The sequence below is a fragment of the Hemicordylus capensis genome, chromosome 2 (genome assembly GCF_027244095.1).
Source record: "Hemicordylus capensis ecotype Gifberg chromosome 2, rHemCap1.1.pri, whole genome shotgun sequence".
In the NCBI taxonomy this organism is placed as follows: Eukaryota; Metazoa; Chordata; class Lepidosauria; order Squamata; family Cordylidae; genus Hemicordylus; species Hemicordylus capensis.
The window spans coordinates 122,365,180-122,384,091 of NC_069658.1; the positions used below are offsets into that span (position 1 = coordinate 122,365,180).

Consider the following 18,912-nt stretch of genomic DNA (forward strand, 5'->3'; position numbering starts at 1 on the left):
CATTCCTATCCCTTGGTTAGATTCCAGATGGTGTTACTAGGAGACAGTTGCTCTCTGAAATGATAGCTATTGTATGGTGTCCCTCAGGGCTCCATCCTGTCTCTGATGCTTTTTAATATCTACTTGAAATTGCTGGGTGAGATCATCAGGAGATTTGGAGCTGGGTGTTGCCAATATGCTGATGACACCCAAATCTGTTCTCCATGACATCATCCAGGAAATGGCATAACCCCCACTAAATGCCTGCCTACAGGCAGTAATGAACTGTATGGGATAATAAATTGAAACTGAATTCAAACAAGACAGGGGTACTCATGGTAAGGGATCATACTTTGAGGGATATTATAGATCTTCCTATTCTGGATGGGGTTGCGCTCCCCCTGAAGGAACAGGTATGTAACTCTGGAGAGCTTCTAGTCCCAGAATCACTCAGGTTTCTCAAGTTGAGGTTATGGCCAGGAGCACTTTCTATCGACTTTGGTTGATGCAACAGCTGCGTCCGTTTCTTGAAGATGATGATTTCAGAACTGTGGTGCACACTCTGATAACCTCTAGGCTTGACTATTGCAATGTGCTCTACATGGGGCTGCCCTTGTATGTAGTTTGGAAACTTCAGTTGGCCCAAAATGAAGCGGCAAGATTGAACTCTCCGGGGTTTCTTGGAGAGACAACATTATGCCTGTCTTGAAACAATTGCATTGGCTGCCAATAGGTTTCTGGGCAAAATACAAAGGACTAGATGGGCCTTGGGCTTGATCCAGCAGGGTTTTTCTTATGTTCTTAAAGTGCTGGTAATTTCCTTTAAAGCCCTAAATGGCTTAGGACTGGGTTACCTGGGAGAGCGCCTTCTTCTGCATGATCCTTACCACACATTAGGGTTATCGAGAGATGTCCATCTCTGGATGATCGTCTGGTGGCAACTTGGGAGTGGGCCTTCTCTATAGTCACTCTTGGGCTATGGAATGTGCTCCCGATAGATATTGATGGCTCAACATCTTTATCAGCCTTTAAAAGAATCCTTAAGACACATTTTTATTTTTTGGCCTGGCTTTTAGTAATCTTTGAATGTTTTAAATTGTTTTAAATCGTTGTTGTTTTAATAGTTTGTGTTGTTGTGTTTTTATTGTATTTATTGTTGTGAACTGCCTAGAGCCTTGGAGTTAGGCAGTATAATAAATAAATAAATAATAAATTAATAAATTTATTAAATAAAATAAAATAAATTTAATAAATAAAAGGATGTTGCTTTGTAAAGCCCTTTTACTCTTCAGGTTGTCCCAACTTTAAAGATAGGGATGTAATTACAGTGGAATATGCCCTGTGTTGCTCACCTGCTTCCCCCAGCAGAATAGTCTGAAAGCCTGTCTATAGATAACACTTGCCAGCATCTCCATGTTGAGTTCTTCACCCACTGGTGATATAATGTAATATTGCTGGTCACAGGTTTTCAACCTGTGGTTTGAATCAATAGCGTTTGCTGGTGGGGACTAAGATCTGCAGTGTGATTACACTGGCTCCTGTAGTCAAACAGTATAGCTGTAAACTTGCCAGGGGGATGCCAAGCCCCTTGATGACTGTAAGGATGACCACCTTTGAGTTTTTGGAGGAATAGAGAGCAGCTGAATTTCCATTTGATGCTAAACTTCTCTAAGGGGCATAGCTAGGAGAGAGGGGACTCGTGTTCACTGCTCTCCCTGGTGGCGCCTTGGATAATGAATAAAATAGGGAGGGGTGGAGTGGGGTGGCCCTCAGGAGCTCTGGGGCCCGGGTTCTTTGAACTCATCTGCTCAATTATAGCTACACCCCTGACCTCTCTGTTGAGGATGGAAAGAAGGTCAAATATTTGGAGTTCAAGTGCCCATTATTATTGGCTGTTTTCATTATACATTTATTTATTTATTTATTTATTTTTAACATGTTTGTATACCACCCTAAACCAAGGTCTCAGGGCGGTTCACAACAAAACACTAAACAAAACATTGAAATCAATTAAATGCTAAAAACAGTTTAAAACAAATCAATAAACAATCTAAAATTTAAAAAGTTTAAAAGCCTGGGTAAAAAGATGAGTCTTCAGACTCTTTTAAAAAGCTGCTAGAGACGGGGAGACTCTTATTCCCACGGGAAACACATTCCAAAGTCTCGGGACGACAACAGAGAAGGCCTGTACCTGGGTGGCCACCAGGCGATATGGAGGTAGCCACAGACGAGCTTCCCCTGATGTACGCAGTGGACGATGGGGATCATGCAGAAGAAGATGCTCTCTTAAGTACCGTGGGCCTAAGCTGTTTAGGGCTTTATAGGTTATAACCAGCAATTTGTATTTTGCCTGGAAACTTATTGGCAGCCGGTGCAACTCCTGCAATATAGGAGTAATATGGTCTCTTCAAGATGACCCGAAGACCAACCTGGCTGCTGCATTTTGTACTAATTGTAGTTTCCGGATTATGTACAAAGGCAGCCCCACATAGAGCGCATTGCAGTAATCAAGTCTGGAGGTTACCAGCAAGTGTAGTACTGTTCCGAGATCATGAACCTCAAGAAACGTACACAGCTGGCATATCAACCAAAGCTGATAGAAAGCGCTTCTGGCCACTGCCTCAACCTGGGGAACCAGGGAAAGGTGTGGATCCAGAAGCACTCCCAGTCTGTGTACCTGTTGCTTCTGAGGAAGTGTGACCACATCTAGAACAGGTAGATGATACCAAAAGAGCAGAGATTATGCCCTTGCGGTTCTGGAGAACAGGAGTCTATTTTTCATATTCTACTCCGCTGCCTCTTTTATAGGGACTTACGATCTTGTTATATTTCCCCATTACTGGCTGATTTCCCAGGTCATACAGATGTATTCTACGTCAATTATCTGCTCTCAGATCAGAAGGAGGAAGTAACAATTAAAGCTGCTAAATTCTGTGAGGCAGCTAAGAATGTTAGACAACAGATGGTAAACCAGATTATGTAAATTGGAAACTGCTGATCAGGATGAGATAATATTGGATCTTTGAATATATTATTATTATATTATATGTGTATTATTATGTATGCTTTAAATTTTGGTCTGTGACCGCAAATAAACATGATGATAGAACAGGTAGATTAATATCGCTTCCTGAGTGATGACCCCACACAGTAAGTACCTCCGTCTTGTCTAGATTAAGTCTCAGTTTGTTATCCCTCATCCAGCCCATTACTGCTTCCAAGTAGGCATTCAGGGAGGATATGCCATCTCCTGATGATGTTGACATGGAGAAATAGATTTGGGTGTCATCAGTGTACTGATAGCACCCAGCACCAAATTTCCTGATGATCTCTCCCAGCGGTTTCATGTAGATCTTAAACAACATTGGAGACAATATGGAGCCCTGGGGAACACCATACAAAAGTTCAGATTTTGAAGAGCAACAGTCTCCAAGCGACACCATCTGGCATCTGCCAGAAAGGTAGGAGTGGAACCACTGCAAAGCAGTGCCTCCCACCCCCAACTCCCTCAGATGTTCAAGAAGGATACTATGGTTGATAGCACTGAAAGCCACTGAGAGATCCAAAAGGACCACACTTCCTCTGTCAAGTCCTAATTGGAGATCATCCATCAGGCCGACTAAGGCAGTCTCCACCCCATAGCCCATCCGAAAACCAGTTTGAAATGGGTCTAGATAGTCAGTTTCCTCCAAGACCACCTGGAGCTGGGAGGCCACCACCCTCTCAATCACCTTGCCCAACTATGGGAGGTTGGAGACAGGCCTGTAGCTATTAAACTCCGAGGGGTCTAAGGCAGGCTTCTTAAGAACAGGTTTAATGATTGCCTCCTTTAAATAAGGAGGCATCCTGCCTTCTCTCAGAGAGGTATTTATAATTGCCACCAGGCTCTCCACAACAACCCCCTTGCCAGACAGTATAAGCCATGTTGGGCAAGGATCAAGCAGACAGGTGGTAGGACGCACCATTCCGAGCAGCTTGTCCACATCCTCAGGAGTCACAAACTGAAACTAATCCAGTCTAACCACACAAGAGGAGTTGCTGGATACCTCTGCATCTGACACTGTGATAACTGTGGAGTCTAAATCTAGATCTATACTAAATCTAAATCTATTAGTATTTGGTTTGCTAAGAACTTTAGGAATGGGTGCTCCACAGAAGAGTTTAGTGTGATACATATTAAGAAATGCATTCCCTTGCTCAGAGGTAATCTAATCACCTTCTGTGCAACATTATTCCCAGTCCCCAATATCTGCAATTAAATCTACCCATCCACAAAATGCAGGAGAAACTGCTAGTTGGCCCACAACCACTATTTTGGAAATTGTTTTGCTTGCTGTATTTCCTGAGTATGAGCAGGCAATAGAGTTTTTTCCTTATGCAATAGTGGCTTATGATTGCTAGTGATATTTTTTGTCTTTAGGATCCTCTTGTAGCCATCTCTGCATACAAATCTCTCTCAGAATTTGGCTCTGAAGAACACACCATCCTTCATCTTCCAGAACAGGTAGATCTCCCTTTCTTTAAATCTAAATTGGGTTCAGGTAAGTTGTGCCGTCGAGTTGGTGTCGACTCCTGGAGACCACAGAGCCATGTGGTTTTCTTTGGTAGAATACATGAGGGGTTTACCATTGCCATCTCCTGTGCGGTATGAGACGATGCCTTTCAGCATTTTCCTATATCAGTGCTGCCCGATATAGATGTTTCCCATAGTCTGGGAAACATACCAGCGGGGATTTGAACCAGCAACCTCTTGCTCCCTAGGCAAGTTACTTCCCCACTAGATGAGTTCAGACATAGTGCAAAATCATGGTTTGTTTACTGCTGTGGTGTGGTTTGAAGCCAACAAACCAGGATCTGAAACCATATTTTGAAGTTGTTTTGCAAACTACTACATGTGCTAATTTTGATTTTAGAATTATGTCTGAATTCACAGATCATTGACAAACCATAGTTAGGGCCATTGCTCTGCCTTGAGAGGCTGCTGCTCAGTGGAGTGAACTTACAAATGTATGCATCTGAATTCTGAGCAACTGGGGGGAAATGCAGACAAACTGCTCTAAAGCATACCTTGCCAGTTGTACTTCTGGACAATCAAACCATGATATGAGTTGTTAACTATGGTTAGCGCAACCCATGGCTTCTATAACATGAAACATGGTTTCGTGTTATGCCTGAACCTAGTCATAGGTAGTGAGTAATATATTGTCAGAAATGCAAAAAAAGGAAAGCACAAACTTGTGGGCAAGCAGATAAATGGTTAATATTTGAAAGGGATGGGAGAGGTAACACACTTAGGACAAAACATCACTAAATTGCTTCGTGATGTCCTTATCAAATACTGCTTCTAAGAGAATTCTGTTAAAGATTTGTGGGACAAGTGATCCACAATATTCCCATGAAGGGACTCCCAAGACAGTTCTGGAAATCCTAGCATGAGTGTGGAGAGTCCACACCGCAGATGGTGGATTTGGTAATACTGCTGTATTTCTTTACTTGTCTGCTTAAATTTGAAAATCGTAAGTAGAAATGTTGCTCAGGTTAGAGTCTCTATGCTGTATGTCTAGATTCAAACCAGTCATCAGACTCTTTTTAAAGTTTAGACAGTTTGGTTACTTTGAAACCTTTGTTGCTTCTACATCCTGAGCATTGTAGTGCTGTCCCTGTGTTCTGGAAGCTGGGAATATTTCATTAGGGGTGATTAGCAGGGAAGGAAAGAAATTTAATTGTGTGTCAGGAGGGTGAGGAGGGCAAGATTTAAAGATCAGTGAAATATATGAGATTAAATTTCATTCAGACAACATACTTTAAGAGCATTTGTTGTTGATTTTGTACATTTTATAAGAGAGATACTGATTCTCCCAATGAATAATTGCATTTAGTCTAAAATAGAGAGAGCAGGAAGCGGAAGAAGAATGCCTCTCCTCACCATCCTGCCTTCCTAATTGGGGATCCTATCCAGAGGGTAATATTTGTGCAATTATATGTTGTAACCAGTGTCTTAATTATTTTAGTCACACCAGTGTCTGGGCGATCATGAATTTATAGGAAGTCTTTTTTTCTTGGAAAGTGGCTTAAAATACTACAGTTGAGAACAATGACCTATATACTGATCATATGGCAGCAGAATAAAATACATATTTCTTTTAGTTCTTGTACTGACAATGGAACCTTTGGAGATTTCTTGCCCTAGCTTAGATTTAACAGAGACATGTTTTTTCCTGGATTTTTAAAGTGTATGTGATGTATGTGTTCATTATCACCCTTGTCATACATACAGGCAAGACCAGAACAGGACCAACAAGAAGAGACGGACATAAATGATGATGATGAAGAAGAAAAGGAGGTGGATCTTTCTATTCCTGGTACCTCATATATCAAATTGTTGTTGCTCACACCTCCTCCTGTTCTACCAGGTACAGTAAATTCAGAAACCTAGTAAATTCTAGTCATATCTTCCACAACATTGTTTTATGCATATGGTGTTTTTAAACAGTAGTGACTTATCCAGGGTACTGAAAAAGGTACATAGTATGAGCTGTGCACCTACTGCAGAGGACTGGAACTAGTTACCCCACAACCAGAGTGCAGTGGGGAAGGTGAATTTCAGGGTTCCTTCTATCCCCTCAGATTGTCCTGGTAGAAATAGATTCCTGAGGGACATCTGTGTGTCACAAAGTCTTTCTGGAAGAAGGAGCCATGGTGGAGCTGAAAATGTTGCCCATTGCTCCTTCACCACAAAAGCACTCTGCGACACACACAAGTATGTCCCTGAGGGCTGTGCAACCCTCGGGAACATGTTTATACCAGTTGGACAATCTGAGGGGAAGGTAGTAATACTGAAATTTACCCTCCCCCCAGCACTCTGGTTGTGGCACAACTAGTTCTAGTCCTTGGAAGTGCATGTGCAGCTCCCCATTCTGTGCCCACTTTGATAGTCTGGATCTGAGCCACTACTAGGTGATCAGAGTATTATTGGTAAGAAAGAAAGAAAGAAAGAAAAAAAGAAAGAAAGAAAGTACTGTTAGTAAAACCTAAGTTGTTCTAAGCAGTCAGCTTAGATTTGTTGCTGGGGACAAATGACAGGAGATGGCTGTTGTACTTGTTAATAACTTCTAGGGCAGTAGCCAATGTACGCTTATTCTCATATCAGATTTGTCAAATTTATATTCTGACATTAAATACCTAGTATCAAAGAATTACAGAATAAGTAGAGAAGAAAATTACATCCACAATATAGAATTTAATGAACCTTGGGGCAATTTTTCCCCAAGAATGTGTACTATATTGGTCTTGATGCTAATTGGAATATTTAAAAGAGTAGCCTAGGTTTTCCCGCTTTAAATTAGCTAGGAAAAGTTCATCTACCATTTCTAGTATTAAGCTGCCATAGTTATCCAGCATGTATAGCTTGCAAGAAGCAGCTCGTGTATGAGCAATGCTCTATAAACAGTGTGAATGAAAACTGCAAAATATGTAACTGAGATATGCTGCAGTCCAAACACAGATTTGTACAATTTCGTGGTTATATTAGTTTTTTTTATTTGTACAGCAGATTTTACATTATATTTGTGGGGAATGTCCCATGGTTTCCCATAAGTATTGGACTTGCTTCCATGACACTCTGCTCTGGCTACTATGCTGTTATTAAAAGAATTGAAAGTTTAAAAAGAAAAGAAAAAGTGTTAGAGGGGGGAAATGAGAAAAGGTTGGAGGTGAGAATGCAAAGGCATTCCAGAGTCTTCCTGCGTTCTGTTAACTGATTCCTTGACACTTTGTGTATATGTCTGGTTTACAAGGAGAGCATGTGAATGTTCTTTCATCCCACGCTTGCTGCAATCGGTAGGAAACCCAACATTGTATTTGGCACAGGAAAATGTGCATCAAAGCCACAAGGCTAATATGAAACAGTTGTTATAAGCCCCTGTTAAAACATTTAATTATATAGTAAAAAAGCACGAACAGACTGTTAACCCTAAGAAATGCTGCCAGGCCCTGGCCGTTCATGGTGGGAGGGGGGGAAATAACCCTGCTGTGGACTCTCTCATACAGGACTACTTTGTCTGAACCACTGCATGTTACTTTCACAAGTGTAATAACATTATGCTAATGCTTTACAACTGCAGGAGTAAACTCAGCTAGAGTTTAAAAGCCCAGCTTTATTGTCCTTGATCAATTTTACTGATTGTATTATCTGAGATTTCAATATTTGTTTTCTGGATTGTTTGTTTTAAATGACAAGAGCCTCATGTGAATTGGTGGGGGGAGGAGAGAGAGAGGGGGAGAGAACGAACACATTTTGGTGCTCCTGTGGCCAAGGTAAAAGCCATGTCAACTTCTGTTGTTCCATAGTGGTGACCTCAGCCCAATGATCTCAAACAAAGGGTGCATTGATCAACATATAAAACCACTCTGACTGTTTGTTTTTTCTTCTGAGCTTGAACATCTGACACCATTTATTGAAGGTTTCCTGAGGTGACATTTTGAGTGGGAGGTGAATGTGGAGTTGCAATGGCTTGCTTAGGAGTTATAAAAACCATGACCTTGGAGCTGTCAGCTGAATATGGAGTTACCAGTTATTTCAGCATAACATTCCCAGATAATAGCTGTGGTTCCACATCAATTGGGTGGTTCTGGTTTCCTCAGTCAATCACCTTCTGTTTTCTTTCTGTCTCCTCTCTTCCCTTTTCACCCTCCCCTCCAAGCATTCGAAGAGTTTGCAGCATCGCTTGTGAAAGAGGAGATGGCCAACATGCCTCGTGGCATATACCATTCTGCACTTAGAGGAGGTGCTGTTAGGTCAGATCAAGGGAAGACTGTATCGGGAGTTCCAAACTTTATGTTGAAAATGTATGAGAGGAACAAGCAACCAGGACTGAAGCCTGGCCTTGCAGGTAAGGTTCTCCTGGTAATACAGGGAATCATGTTCTCATGCTTTTTCTTGTTCTTCACTCCTCTTGCTACTTCAACCACTTTATGAACTTTTTGTTGAAAAGCAGTGTTCCAATGTTCTTAATAGTAATAGTAATATTATAACAAAGCCTTATGTCCAAATAACACCTTTGGACAGTTGTATGTTATCTGTTTTCTCAGTAGTTTTATTTTCCAGGTCACATCAGGCCCTCCGAGCTTGTCTCCAACACTTTTTCTGCAGCTTATGGTGGCTATGGCATCTTAGTTACAAGTGCCATGATTACTTACATGCAATGTCTGAGAATCTGACAGCCACTGCAAACAGGATATGCATAGGACAGGTTGTGACAGAAAAGGTCAATAAACCAGCCTCCCTCCACAGATCACAGCCAGACTTATTTTTCCTGCACTGAAGGCACTCTCACCTTGGAAAACCCCCAAGCTTCTATGAAGTTGAAGCAAACAAGTCCAGATTTCATTCATAAGCATCCAAGGTGTGAAATAGCTGAGTGAATGGCAGCTTGATTCAGACAAAGGGAAGTATGCAAAAAAAAGAAGAAGAAGAAGAAGAAGAAGAAGAAGAAGAAGTAGTGCTGGGGCTTAAAATCAGTGGGCAAGTTCAGTTGTCCCAAGATTAAAGCTTGACTTTACATGACATCTAAGAAGATTGGGAATATGTGCTCCCCTCTCCTCTGTCTGTGTGAGCCGTAGAAGAATTCTCCTTCTGATTTGTGGTTAGAAAGAACCCAGATCACTCGAGATGTCTGAACCAATTGATCCTGGCTAATTCTCTCCAAAGTTGTAAAGTAAACCACAATCTGAACCCAAGATTTGAAAGATTCAGATTGTGATTTATTTTGTAACTTAGGGTAGAATTAGCTGGGATTGGTCAGTTTGGAGTCAGAAGTGATCCTAGCTTCTTTCTAACTTCAGCTGGAAAAAGAATTCTTCCAAGGCTCATGCAAGAGCATACATCTCTAAGGCTCAAGAATGTAGCGTGGCTAAGGTTTAATCTTGATTCTGTGTGACTTCTGAACCATGCCAGCAAATGTTGTATCACCTGGGGATGTAACTCACCTAGTGCAGAATCTCTAAACCCATTTCTTCTGAATCAGAAGTTGCCTTTCTATTGCAAATATGCTAGATGATGTTTCAGGAAATGCATGTAAAGCCAATGGGTCATGAGATTGCAGATGTCATATTTTCTCCTTACTTTTAGGCTAGGAAAACCTTCTCGATATCCTACTACAGCAACTTTGAACAAACTTTCACAATGTCTAAAGGCAAAAAGGGCAACCCAATTGTAAAGGACAAACTCTGCTTATTAGGTCAGCTCATTCAACCCATAATATAATCAGAGTAACAATGGCACCCTAAATTGTAACCAATTCATTTCTTCTTGTAGATACTAGTCAAAAAATTGTGATACAATATGTATCAAGGATACACTTCCTTCAGATGAGGCACAATGTGAAATGAACAACTAATATAAATAAATGATTTAATGGTTTTCAGATTGCAGAAGGTTGAGTTTCAAATTTACATTTTAATTTGGTTTCTCAAAATAAAACAAAGCTTCCATAGTTAAGTTAAATGTAGGTTATTTTTCATAATAAGAAAGCATCGTTAATTAAACTAAAAACCCTGCAAACTAAAGTTATAAAAACTGAAGAATTGATCAAAGTCAGCTAACAGTAAAATTAATTACCTCAGTTCAAAGCTCTTAAAGAAAACACTCAGTTAGGAACTGGACTTATTTTGAGTTCATTCATTTCAAAATGACAATGTTGCATATTCATCTGATTAAACTAAATCTTTTTCAATGCCACTTGTAAAAAATACTCAGTAGTGAAAAGTACTATTTCAGCTCTGTTTTGAACTGGTTTGTGTTTTATTAATATGTTTGTGGGAAATACTTACCTGCGATTAGATGGGTTGCTACCAGGGGCGTAACTACTGTTAGGCAAGGGGAGGCCGTTGTCTTTGGGCCCCGATGCCTTGAGGGCCCCCCAGAGACACATCAAATGATTCCCCATTGCCTGCCGCCCAGCCCAGTATTTATAAAAAATTTTTTTCTTCTTCTTACATTTTTGCTGCCCCGTGGCCGAGGAATGGCTGGGGGTGCGGTGGGGTGGGGTGGGGTGGGGGGAGCCAGGGGTAGTCCTTCCCCCCCAACCAACCCACCCCGCAGCGGCGGCCTCACTCCCAGTTTCCTTCCTTCCAATCCAGACGGTATTCACGCGGCACTCTCTCTCTCCCTCCCCTCCTTTCCCCATCTCCCTTTTGCCTGGGCTCTCATTGGCTGGCGGGTGGGCACGCGACCATGACATGCCGGAGCCCTCCGCGGGAGAGTTCCGTTCAGAGTAGACTGCCTGCCTGCCTAAAACCCATGATACTTTAAGCAGCCTTGCTTTTTGTTGAATGAAACCAGCAAACATCCAAACTTAGAGTTAGGAACCGGTCAGGAAGGAACTCAAATGCGCTCTCCCTATTTATTGGTTGCTCTCTATCCCAATCTAGCTTAGCTGGCTTTCTCTGAGAATTATTGTTACTCTTAATCAGAGTTTAAAGCACTGGAGAATTTGGCACTATTCGGGGAGATTGAGGTTGTTGCGGGAAGAGGAGAACTGGAGAAGCGAGCATTCCCCTACCCTTAGCTTATAAAGCAGCCTGCGAAAAAAGATGCTGGCATGGCCACGGCTGCACTTCCTGGGGCTCTGGTACTTCATCAGTTTTGAAATCCCTTCCTGTGCCGGCTTGTCAAAGGAGCAAAGGCAGAAAGGCTGTTGGGGCGGGGCGGGCTAGTCTTTTGCTCTTCAGTACGGACTGCGACTTCCGCCCAATGGAGGAGAGCTGCCATGTCTGTTTCAGCTGCTCTGAGCAACTACAGGAGAAAGGTGCTGGAAGGGGACCCACTGGGTTCCTCCCGCCTTTCCCACTTCGCCTTCGAGGGTTTTTACAAATAATAATTTTCCTTCCGGCTGCTCTTTTTTCTCCTCTCTTCATCCGCCCTTAACAAATAATAGCTGCTACCCTACCAGCACACTTTAACGAGGAGGCAGGCAGCCTGGGAGAAGCTCCTCTGCCTAGAAGAAAAGTCCAGAGTACCAAAGGGCAAGTAACAGCCTGCTCAGCCTCTGCCCAGTTGGACTTGGTACCACCTCAAGGGTACAGCCTGTCGCTGCTTTCCTCTTTCCTTGCCCATGGTATGGTGGTGTTATAATAAATACACAAATAAATAAGAGGGGGGGATTCCCACTTGCTGCTGATTAAGAAAAAGGTTTCCTTCTGTTTGTCAAGGTCACCCAGTTGCAGTGCAAAGTTACATTTCTCTATTTTTGGGTCATGTTTTGCTTTCCATAATTGTTAGTTGCCTTGAGTCTCTTATGTCAAGAAACTCAGGGTATAAATTTTGGAGAAGTAAGAGTTCAGGTTTGGCGTAATCTGAACCAATATTCAACCCTGGAATGTGCTTGAGGCTTGTTTCTAGAAAGTGTGGAACATTAAAGAGATTTTGTTGAAGCATGTACAGATTGCATTTCTCATATTTTAATAACTACAACCCACCGTTCATAAATCTCGGATAAAATGCAGGGCATATGTCAAAAGAGTATAGTCTACTAGACAATCTAGGTGAGAATACAGTTTAAGATAGGAATATAGGAAGCTGCCATATACTGAGTCAGACCATTGGTCTCTCTAGCTCAGGACTGTCTTCACAGACTGGCAGCAGCTTCTCCAAGGTTGCAGGCAGGAATCTCTTTCAGGAAAAGTCATGCTTGCTGCCACAATTCCACTGCCTTCTCAGTGCCCCTGGCCCTGCCTGAGATAATAATTCTGGCAATTAACTATATAATTATATAAATATAGTTATATTTATAATGATATAGTTATAAATTTAACTATATTAATATTCACCATATTCATAATGGGGATGTGAGTGTGAGTGCACTATATATTGTGAAGTGTGTTTGTGTGTGTGTATATCAGTGAGGGGCCCATTTTAAAATCTTGCCTCTGGGCCCATTCCAACCTTGCTACGCCCCTGGTTGCTACAGTAGGTATGTGAGAAACAACCAGTGACCCTAAGCACTGAGAAATATACTGGGGTCACTGTGTTTTTCCTATGGCTGAGATCCAGAAATCTTGAAAGACTTAAAGACATGTAGGACCATTGATAATGGGCTGTTTAGGACGGAAGATTCAAAAAGCTGCGGAATGTAAGGCATCAAAGAGTTGGGATGATATGGGAGCTAGGAAGCAGGTTGTGAAGGACTTCTATTCTCCCTTGGGGTCCAGAGACAGAACAGAGTGCAGTAAACCCTCTGTACTGGGACTGTGGAGTGGAGCCAGTGGACTCTACTACTTCTACAAATATTTATACACTACTTTTCAACAAAAGTTTCCAAAGTGGTTTACATAGAGAAATAAATAAATTAAATAATATGGATCCCTGTCCCCAAAGGGCTCACAATCAGCAACAGTCACTGGAGGGGTACTGTGCTGGGGGTGGATAGGGCCAGTTGCTCTCCCCTTGCTGAATAAAGAGAATCACCACTTTAAAAATGTGCCTCTTTGCCCAGTTAGCAGGGTCAGTGTTACAGAATAATTTAAGTTACTGCAATTTATAAAAAGTCATTAATTTTACTTCCTCTCCACTTCAGGACTGAGCTTGAGAATGAATTACCAAATTGCTCCAAAACCTTGTTTCTCAGATTTCCGAACTTCAGTTTTCTCTGCTTTTGGTTAATATTGCTGTTAGCGATCATTCTGGAATGTTATGTATGTTTTTATCAGTAATCTAATGTATGCTACATTCCTTTCCTTTAGCTGGCATGCTACTCTGTTATGATCTTCCAGTCCACATGGGTAAGGATGGCAAACCTATCAGCCGATTTCTAGCCAGTAGGGGGCGCAATTTCCAGCAGACGTTAATAGCTCTCATCCATGAGGTAAATGTTGCCAGCTTTCCTTTGGCTTGTACAGCCATTCTGCATTCTTTGATTTTCCAACTTGAGTTTGCATTTGCTTATCCTAATTAGGAAATATTAGCTGCAAGCTGTGTGATGTTGTAATTTACTCTTAATTAAGTAAACTTGCTGTGAGGAACAATTAAGGAGAATGGGATGTATAAATATATCTAATAAAATGCTCTCTTTGGTGAAGTGTTTTCTCTGAAGATTGTTGTTGTAAATCAAAGCTGACATTTTCTCTTCAACTCTTTTTAACAGTTCTGCCTAATCCAGTTACAGTGCTGTCAGATTTGGACTTGTCTGAAAAACAATTAGGGGATTGCAACCCAGGGAGTGACCTCTGCCTCCTTGTTACTGTAATAATAACACAGCATATCTCTTAATTGTTCCCAGCACCCTGGGATATCACATTGATGTAGCTGATTGTGTGCATTAGGATTTTGTAAACTGGAGCTTTCACCTTCTGTATAAAATGTGGCTTGTTGTGAGGAAGAATAAGAAATGAACATCCAATTAATATTATAGAATATAAGCAAGACCTTGTTATCAAATATTTTCATTAAATAGAGTGTTACAGCAACTGATCTTTGGAAACTGCAAACAGCAGGAATGCAGGCAGGAGAGGACCATGTGAGAGCAAGTGTAGATACTTTGGCATCTCTCTGAGTGCATCAGTGTTAATATGATTGCACAGAAATATGGGTGATGACATATATCCCTGGAGGAACGTTCTAGTCACACATGATAGATATAATTGATGTAATTATTTGTATATGTTCCATCATTTTGTGTGACGCCATTGACAAAGTAGGAATATTTCATTCATGTCACAGGGGTTCTCTTTCTGTTAGTATTTATGGAAGGAGTTGTGTCAGAAGCTGAACACATCAAGCGTTTTCAGCACAATACTTTATTCAAATCAAATCCTTTATTATGGCCATAGACCAATATAAAATACTATATTGAGGGACTGGGCCTTCTCAGTTGTTGCCCCCAGACTCTGGAATTCTCTCGGTGGCCATCTGCTCCTCAGTCTCCATCACAGTTTTTAGAAAGCGTGTAAAATCTTGGCTATTACCCTGGTTTTTATATGATCTATTATATTAATTCTCGTAGACGTGCCTCTGTGGGGATGCAACCCAGCGGATTGGCTGGGCGGTGGAGGCGCCGGATTGGCTGGGCAGGGGTTGGCCATGTAGGGAAGTGGCCGCTTGGGGAGGGAAGGAAGGAAAGCGGGCAAGTGGAGAGGAGAACGGAACGGGCTGGGGCAGAAGGGAGGGGGGAAGCTGAGGGGAGAGAAAGCGGCGGAGCCCGGCTGGGCAGAGACAAGTAGCTGGCCACTTCGGAAGATGCTCTCTAGAGGGAGGGCCGTGCAGGAAGGAGCTGGCTGAACGCTTGGCCGCCTGACACCAGGGACTGGAGGAAGGAGAATGTGGCAACAGCCAGCAGGGACAACACAAGCAGGCTAAAAAGCGGAGGCGGTGGGGGGGGGAGCACGAATGAGAGAGAGAAAAAGAGAGAGAAAGAGGTGGAAACGGAGGAGGGAGCAAAGCTGGGGCAGAAGGATTGGGGGGGAGGGGACTGAGGCAGAAGGCTTGCAGGGGAGGGGAGTAGGAGAATTGGCCGGTCCATGCTGGCGGGCCTGGCCTGGCGACCGGTGGTGGCCGCAGACTCTAGCGATTGAGAGAGGCAGGTGGTGGGGGAGACAGAGCGAGCGAGAGAGGCGCGCGGGGGGGAGAGACAGAGCGAGCGAGAGAGGCGCGCGGGGAGGGGGAGACAGAGCGAGCGAGAGAGGCGCGCGGGGAGGGGGAGACAGAGCGAACGAGAGAGGCGCGCAGGGAGGGGGAGACAGAGCGAACGAGAGAGGCGCGCAGGGAGGGGGAGACAGAGCGAGCGAGAGAGGCGCGGGGGAGAGACCGTGAGCTAGAGAGGCGCGGGGGGGAGAGAGCGCGAGCAAGAGAAGCGTGGGGGGAGAGACAGCGCGAGCGAGAGAGGCGCGGGGGGAGAGACAGCGCGAGCGAGAGGGGCGCGGGGGGAGAGACAGCGCGAGCGAGAGGGGCGCGGGGGAGAGACAGCGCGAGCGAGAGGGGCGCGGGGGGAGAGACAGCGCGAGCGAGAGGGGCGCGGGGGGAGAGACAGCGCGAGCGAGAGGGACGCGGGGGGAGAGACAGCGCGAGCGAGAGGGGCGCGGGGGAGAGAGCGCGAGCGAGAGAGGCGCGGGGGGAGAGACAGCGCGAGCGAGAGAGGTGCGCGGGGGAGCGACAGCGCGAGCGAGAGAGGCGCGGGGAGAGAGACAGCGCGAGCGAGAGAGGCGCGGGGAGAGAGACAGCGCGAGCGAGAGAGGCGGTGTGGGGGGGGGCAGAGTGAGCAAGAGAGCTGTTGTGGGGGGGACAGAGCGAGTGAGAGAGCTGTGGGAGGACCAGCCAAACAAATTCTCCCAACTAACCCCAAAAAGGAAGTGAACTACTGCACAGATGTTCTGTGCGGGTTCAGCTAGTTGTTTCTATTGCTCCTGCTTTGTATTTTTATGGTTATATTGTGCCTGTTTTTAAATTTTTTAAATCAGATCTGTATTTTTATATTCTAGCTTAATATTTTAACAGTGTATTTTTATAGTCTTGTTTTAACTCTTGTGTTTAAACCTTAAGATTGTTTTAATGAAATGCGGTATAGAAATTTAACAATAAATGAAATAAAATAAATATTTATAAGGCAAAGAAGCCTGGGCAGGTAGAATATAGGGATGTGAAATTCGATTTGACCTTGAATCAATTCGGCATTACTATACCCCCCACCCACCTCCCAAATGGCAGCCCACGGTGACACAAATGGACTCTGCGCATGTGTATGTGCAGCCTCCATGCATAACCGAACTGGGCCACAGCCAGCCTGGACTGTCATTTGGGAGACTGGGGGAGGGGATTGGAGGGGCCCCTGCTGCCTATGTCTCTTTTGCGGCCGTCTCTGCTACGGCCACTTCTTCCCACCCCACTGGCATTACTATAGAGAATCCCCCTTTACTTGTAAAGGGGATTCTCACCAGATTCCCCCTTACAAGTATATCCCGAGTTGGCCTGTGAACCGGTTTGGCCCAGTTCAGTGGCTGGACTGGATCCATTTTGGCTGAGCCCAAAACTGGGCTGGGTTAGTTCAAATCTGATTCGGATTCAAACCAAATCAGTCTGGCTGTTTCTGTATATATCTCTAGCTCCTTATTCATTATTCTCTTTCCTCCATAACATCTAGTAGTGATATTGAATGGATAATTGCAAATTTTGCTACCCGCTTTTCATTGGCTTCTCTTTGTGCGGGGAGAGAGAAGGAGACATAGGGCTGCTGTTTCAGTGACAGCTATGTATCCCATGTAATGTCTAGTTTTACTGTGTCTATGAAGCTGCAACACAGGCACATGTGGTTTTGTCACACATTATGCACATGCGTTATGTACTGTATGTACAGTATTGTTGCAGTTGTGTAGTAAAGGTATGAGAACTGATTCTTTGACAGAAGCTTCAGGGTTGACAATTGGCAGCCTCTGAGTGAAATTCAGCTCCCTGAGTGATGCTATCTGGCCTTCCAAGGCTTAGTCCTAGACTGAAAAGAGGGGTATGGATTACAATGGAACATGGCCCCAGGCTATTCTGGGGTGGGGTAGAGCAGAGCATTGGGCTCCTACCTTCAGTTCCTTTGTAAAAGAGCCCTGCAGACAAAACTAACTGAGTGCTGACCAGAGTATTGCATCCAGTCAAGCCTAATCAACTTAATGGGCCTGTCTCCCCAACCTAAAACCCTCTACCAATGCACTTAGCCTTCTGCACAATTTTACAGTCTCTCTTTTCTTAAGTAAATTTTTAGTTTTGGTTTAAACTATAATTTTCTGTGATTTCCCACTCTCCACTCCTCCAAATCAAGTAAACACTTATTCTTCACCTTGTGAAAAGTGGCATGTCTTTCTTTATTCCACTTCATAACCTCAAGATTTTTGTTTTGTCTGGTATTAAGTTTTCTTTCTTTATTTCATTTTGGTTTGGCAGGCATCCAGAAAACCTGTATACATTTTTCTGTTAACTCTGAGGTGGAAAAAATTGCACATTGAGAGAATAATGTGAGAGAGGTATGCCTTACATATGTCCTTGCAAACCCAGTCTCAAAGTACAGTTCATAAGTGTGTGTACATAGTGATTTTTCTGTAGGAGCTGTTGTGGTAGCAATAATTTCCATACTCCCAGTATTAAATGGTGGAGTGAAAGATAGCTTGAAATGTAATTCCATTGTTAGTCTGCTCACTAATGTTTCTTTGGCGAGAAAGGAGAAGGCAACATCTGGTGATTGCAGGCATAAAAATTTGTGTTCAGGCTGTAACTGCTTTTGTTCAGGGTTCTTCTCATCTCCTTTTTTGGCTTCTACTACTTCCTTCCATGGGGGATTAACACACACACACACACACACACACACACACACACACCCCGCAAATGCTTATTCAAAATGAGAGGCAAACAAAATGCAAACGCAGGACAAGCAATCATTCTTTATTTTCATTTAGAGCAGAATGTAAAAGAAAATGATGTGAAATATTAGTGTCAATTTCAGGGGTCGGGGGGGCATGTAGTGACATTTAACTGGAAAGAGGTACGTTGGACATACTGGCTGCATTCACATGTAACGTGAAACTGGTAACATGAAACCGAAGGTTGATGAACCTGTGGTCTCAATTTTAAACTATAAATCACACCGCAGACGTTGGTCCAGCTACAGTCCAGCAACCTATGGTTACAGGACAGAGGAGCCCCTGCCTTTAAATGCCATGCCATGCCCGCGCTTCTTCTGACAGTGATGGCACCGCTGCCCTCATAAGAGCCAAAATAGCCCTGCACAAGCAGCTTGGGGGGGGCACTATTTCTCTGTTAGGAAAGGGAAGGAAAAATGGTGAGTTCCTAGGAGGGGATATGTATATGAAGGAGGGCAAAGGATCCTGGAGAGAGGGGTATTCCTTTTTGTCCTAGGATGCTCTTGCAAGGGATCAGCCTGGCAAAGCAGTGCATGCGGATTA

The 18,912-nt window shown here is 43.5% G+C and overlaps 1 protein-coding gene across 4 annotated transcripts in view; it reads left to right on the plus strand.

Annotated features, from left to right (window-relative positions):
- Positions 1-18,912, plus strand: part of FOCAD (focadhesin) — a 234,809-nt gene that overhangs the window by 138,956 nt on the left and 76,941 nt on the right. For all 4 annotated transcript variants that reach the window (XM_053288048.1, XM_053288050.1, XM_053288049.1 and 1 more), the window contains 4 exons: positions 4,400-4,483; positions 6,257-6,392; positions 8,682-8,870; positions 13,720-13,841. In XM_053288048.1, coding sequence (XP_053144023.1) covers positions 4,400-4,483; positions 6,257-6,392; positions 8,682-8,870; positions 13,720-13,841 — 531 coding nt within the window. The remainder of the gene's footprint in view (positions 1-4,399; positions 4,484-6,256; positions 6,393-8,681; positions 8,871-13,719; positions 13,842-18,912) is intronic.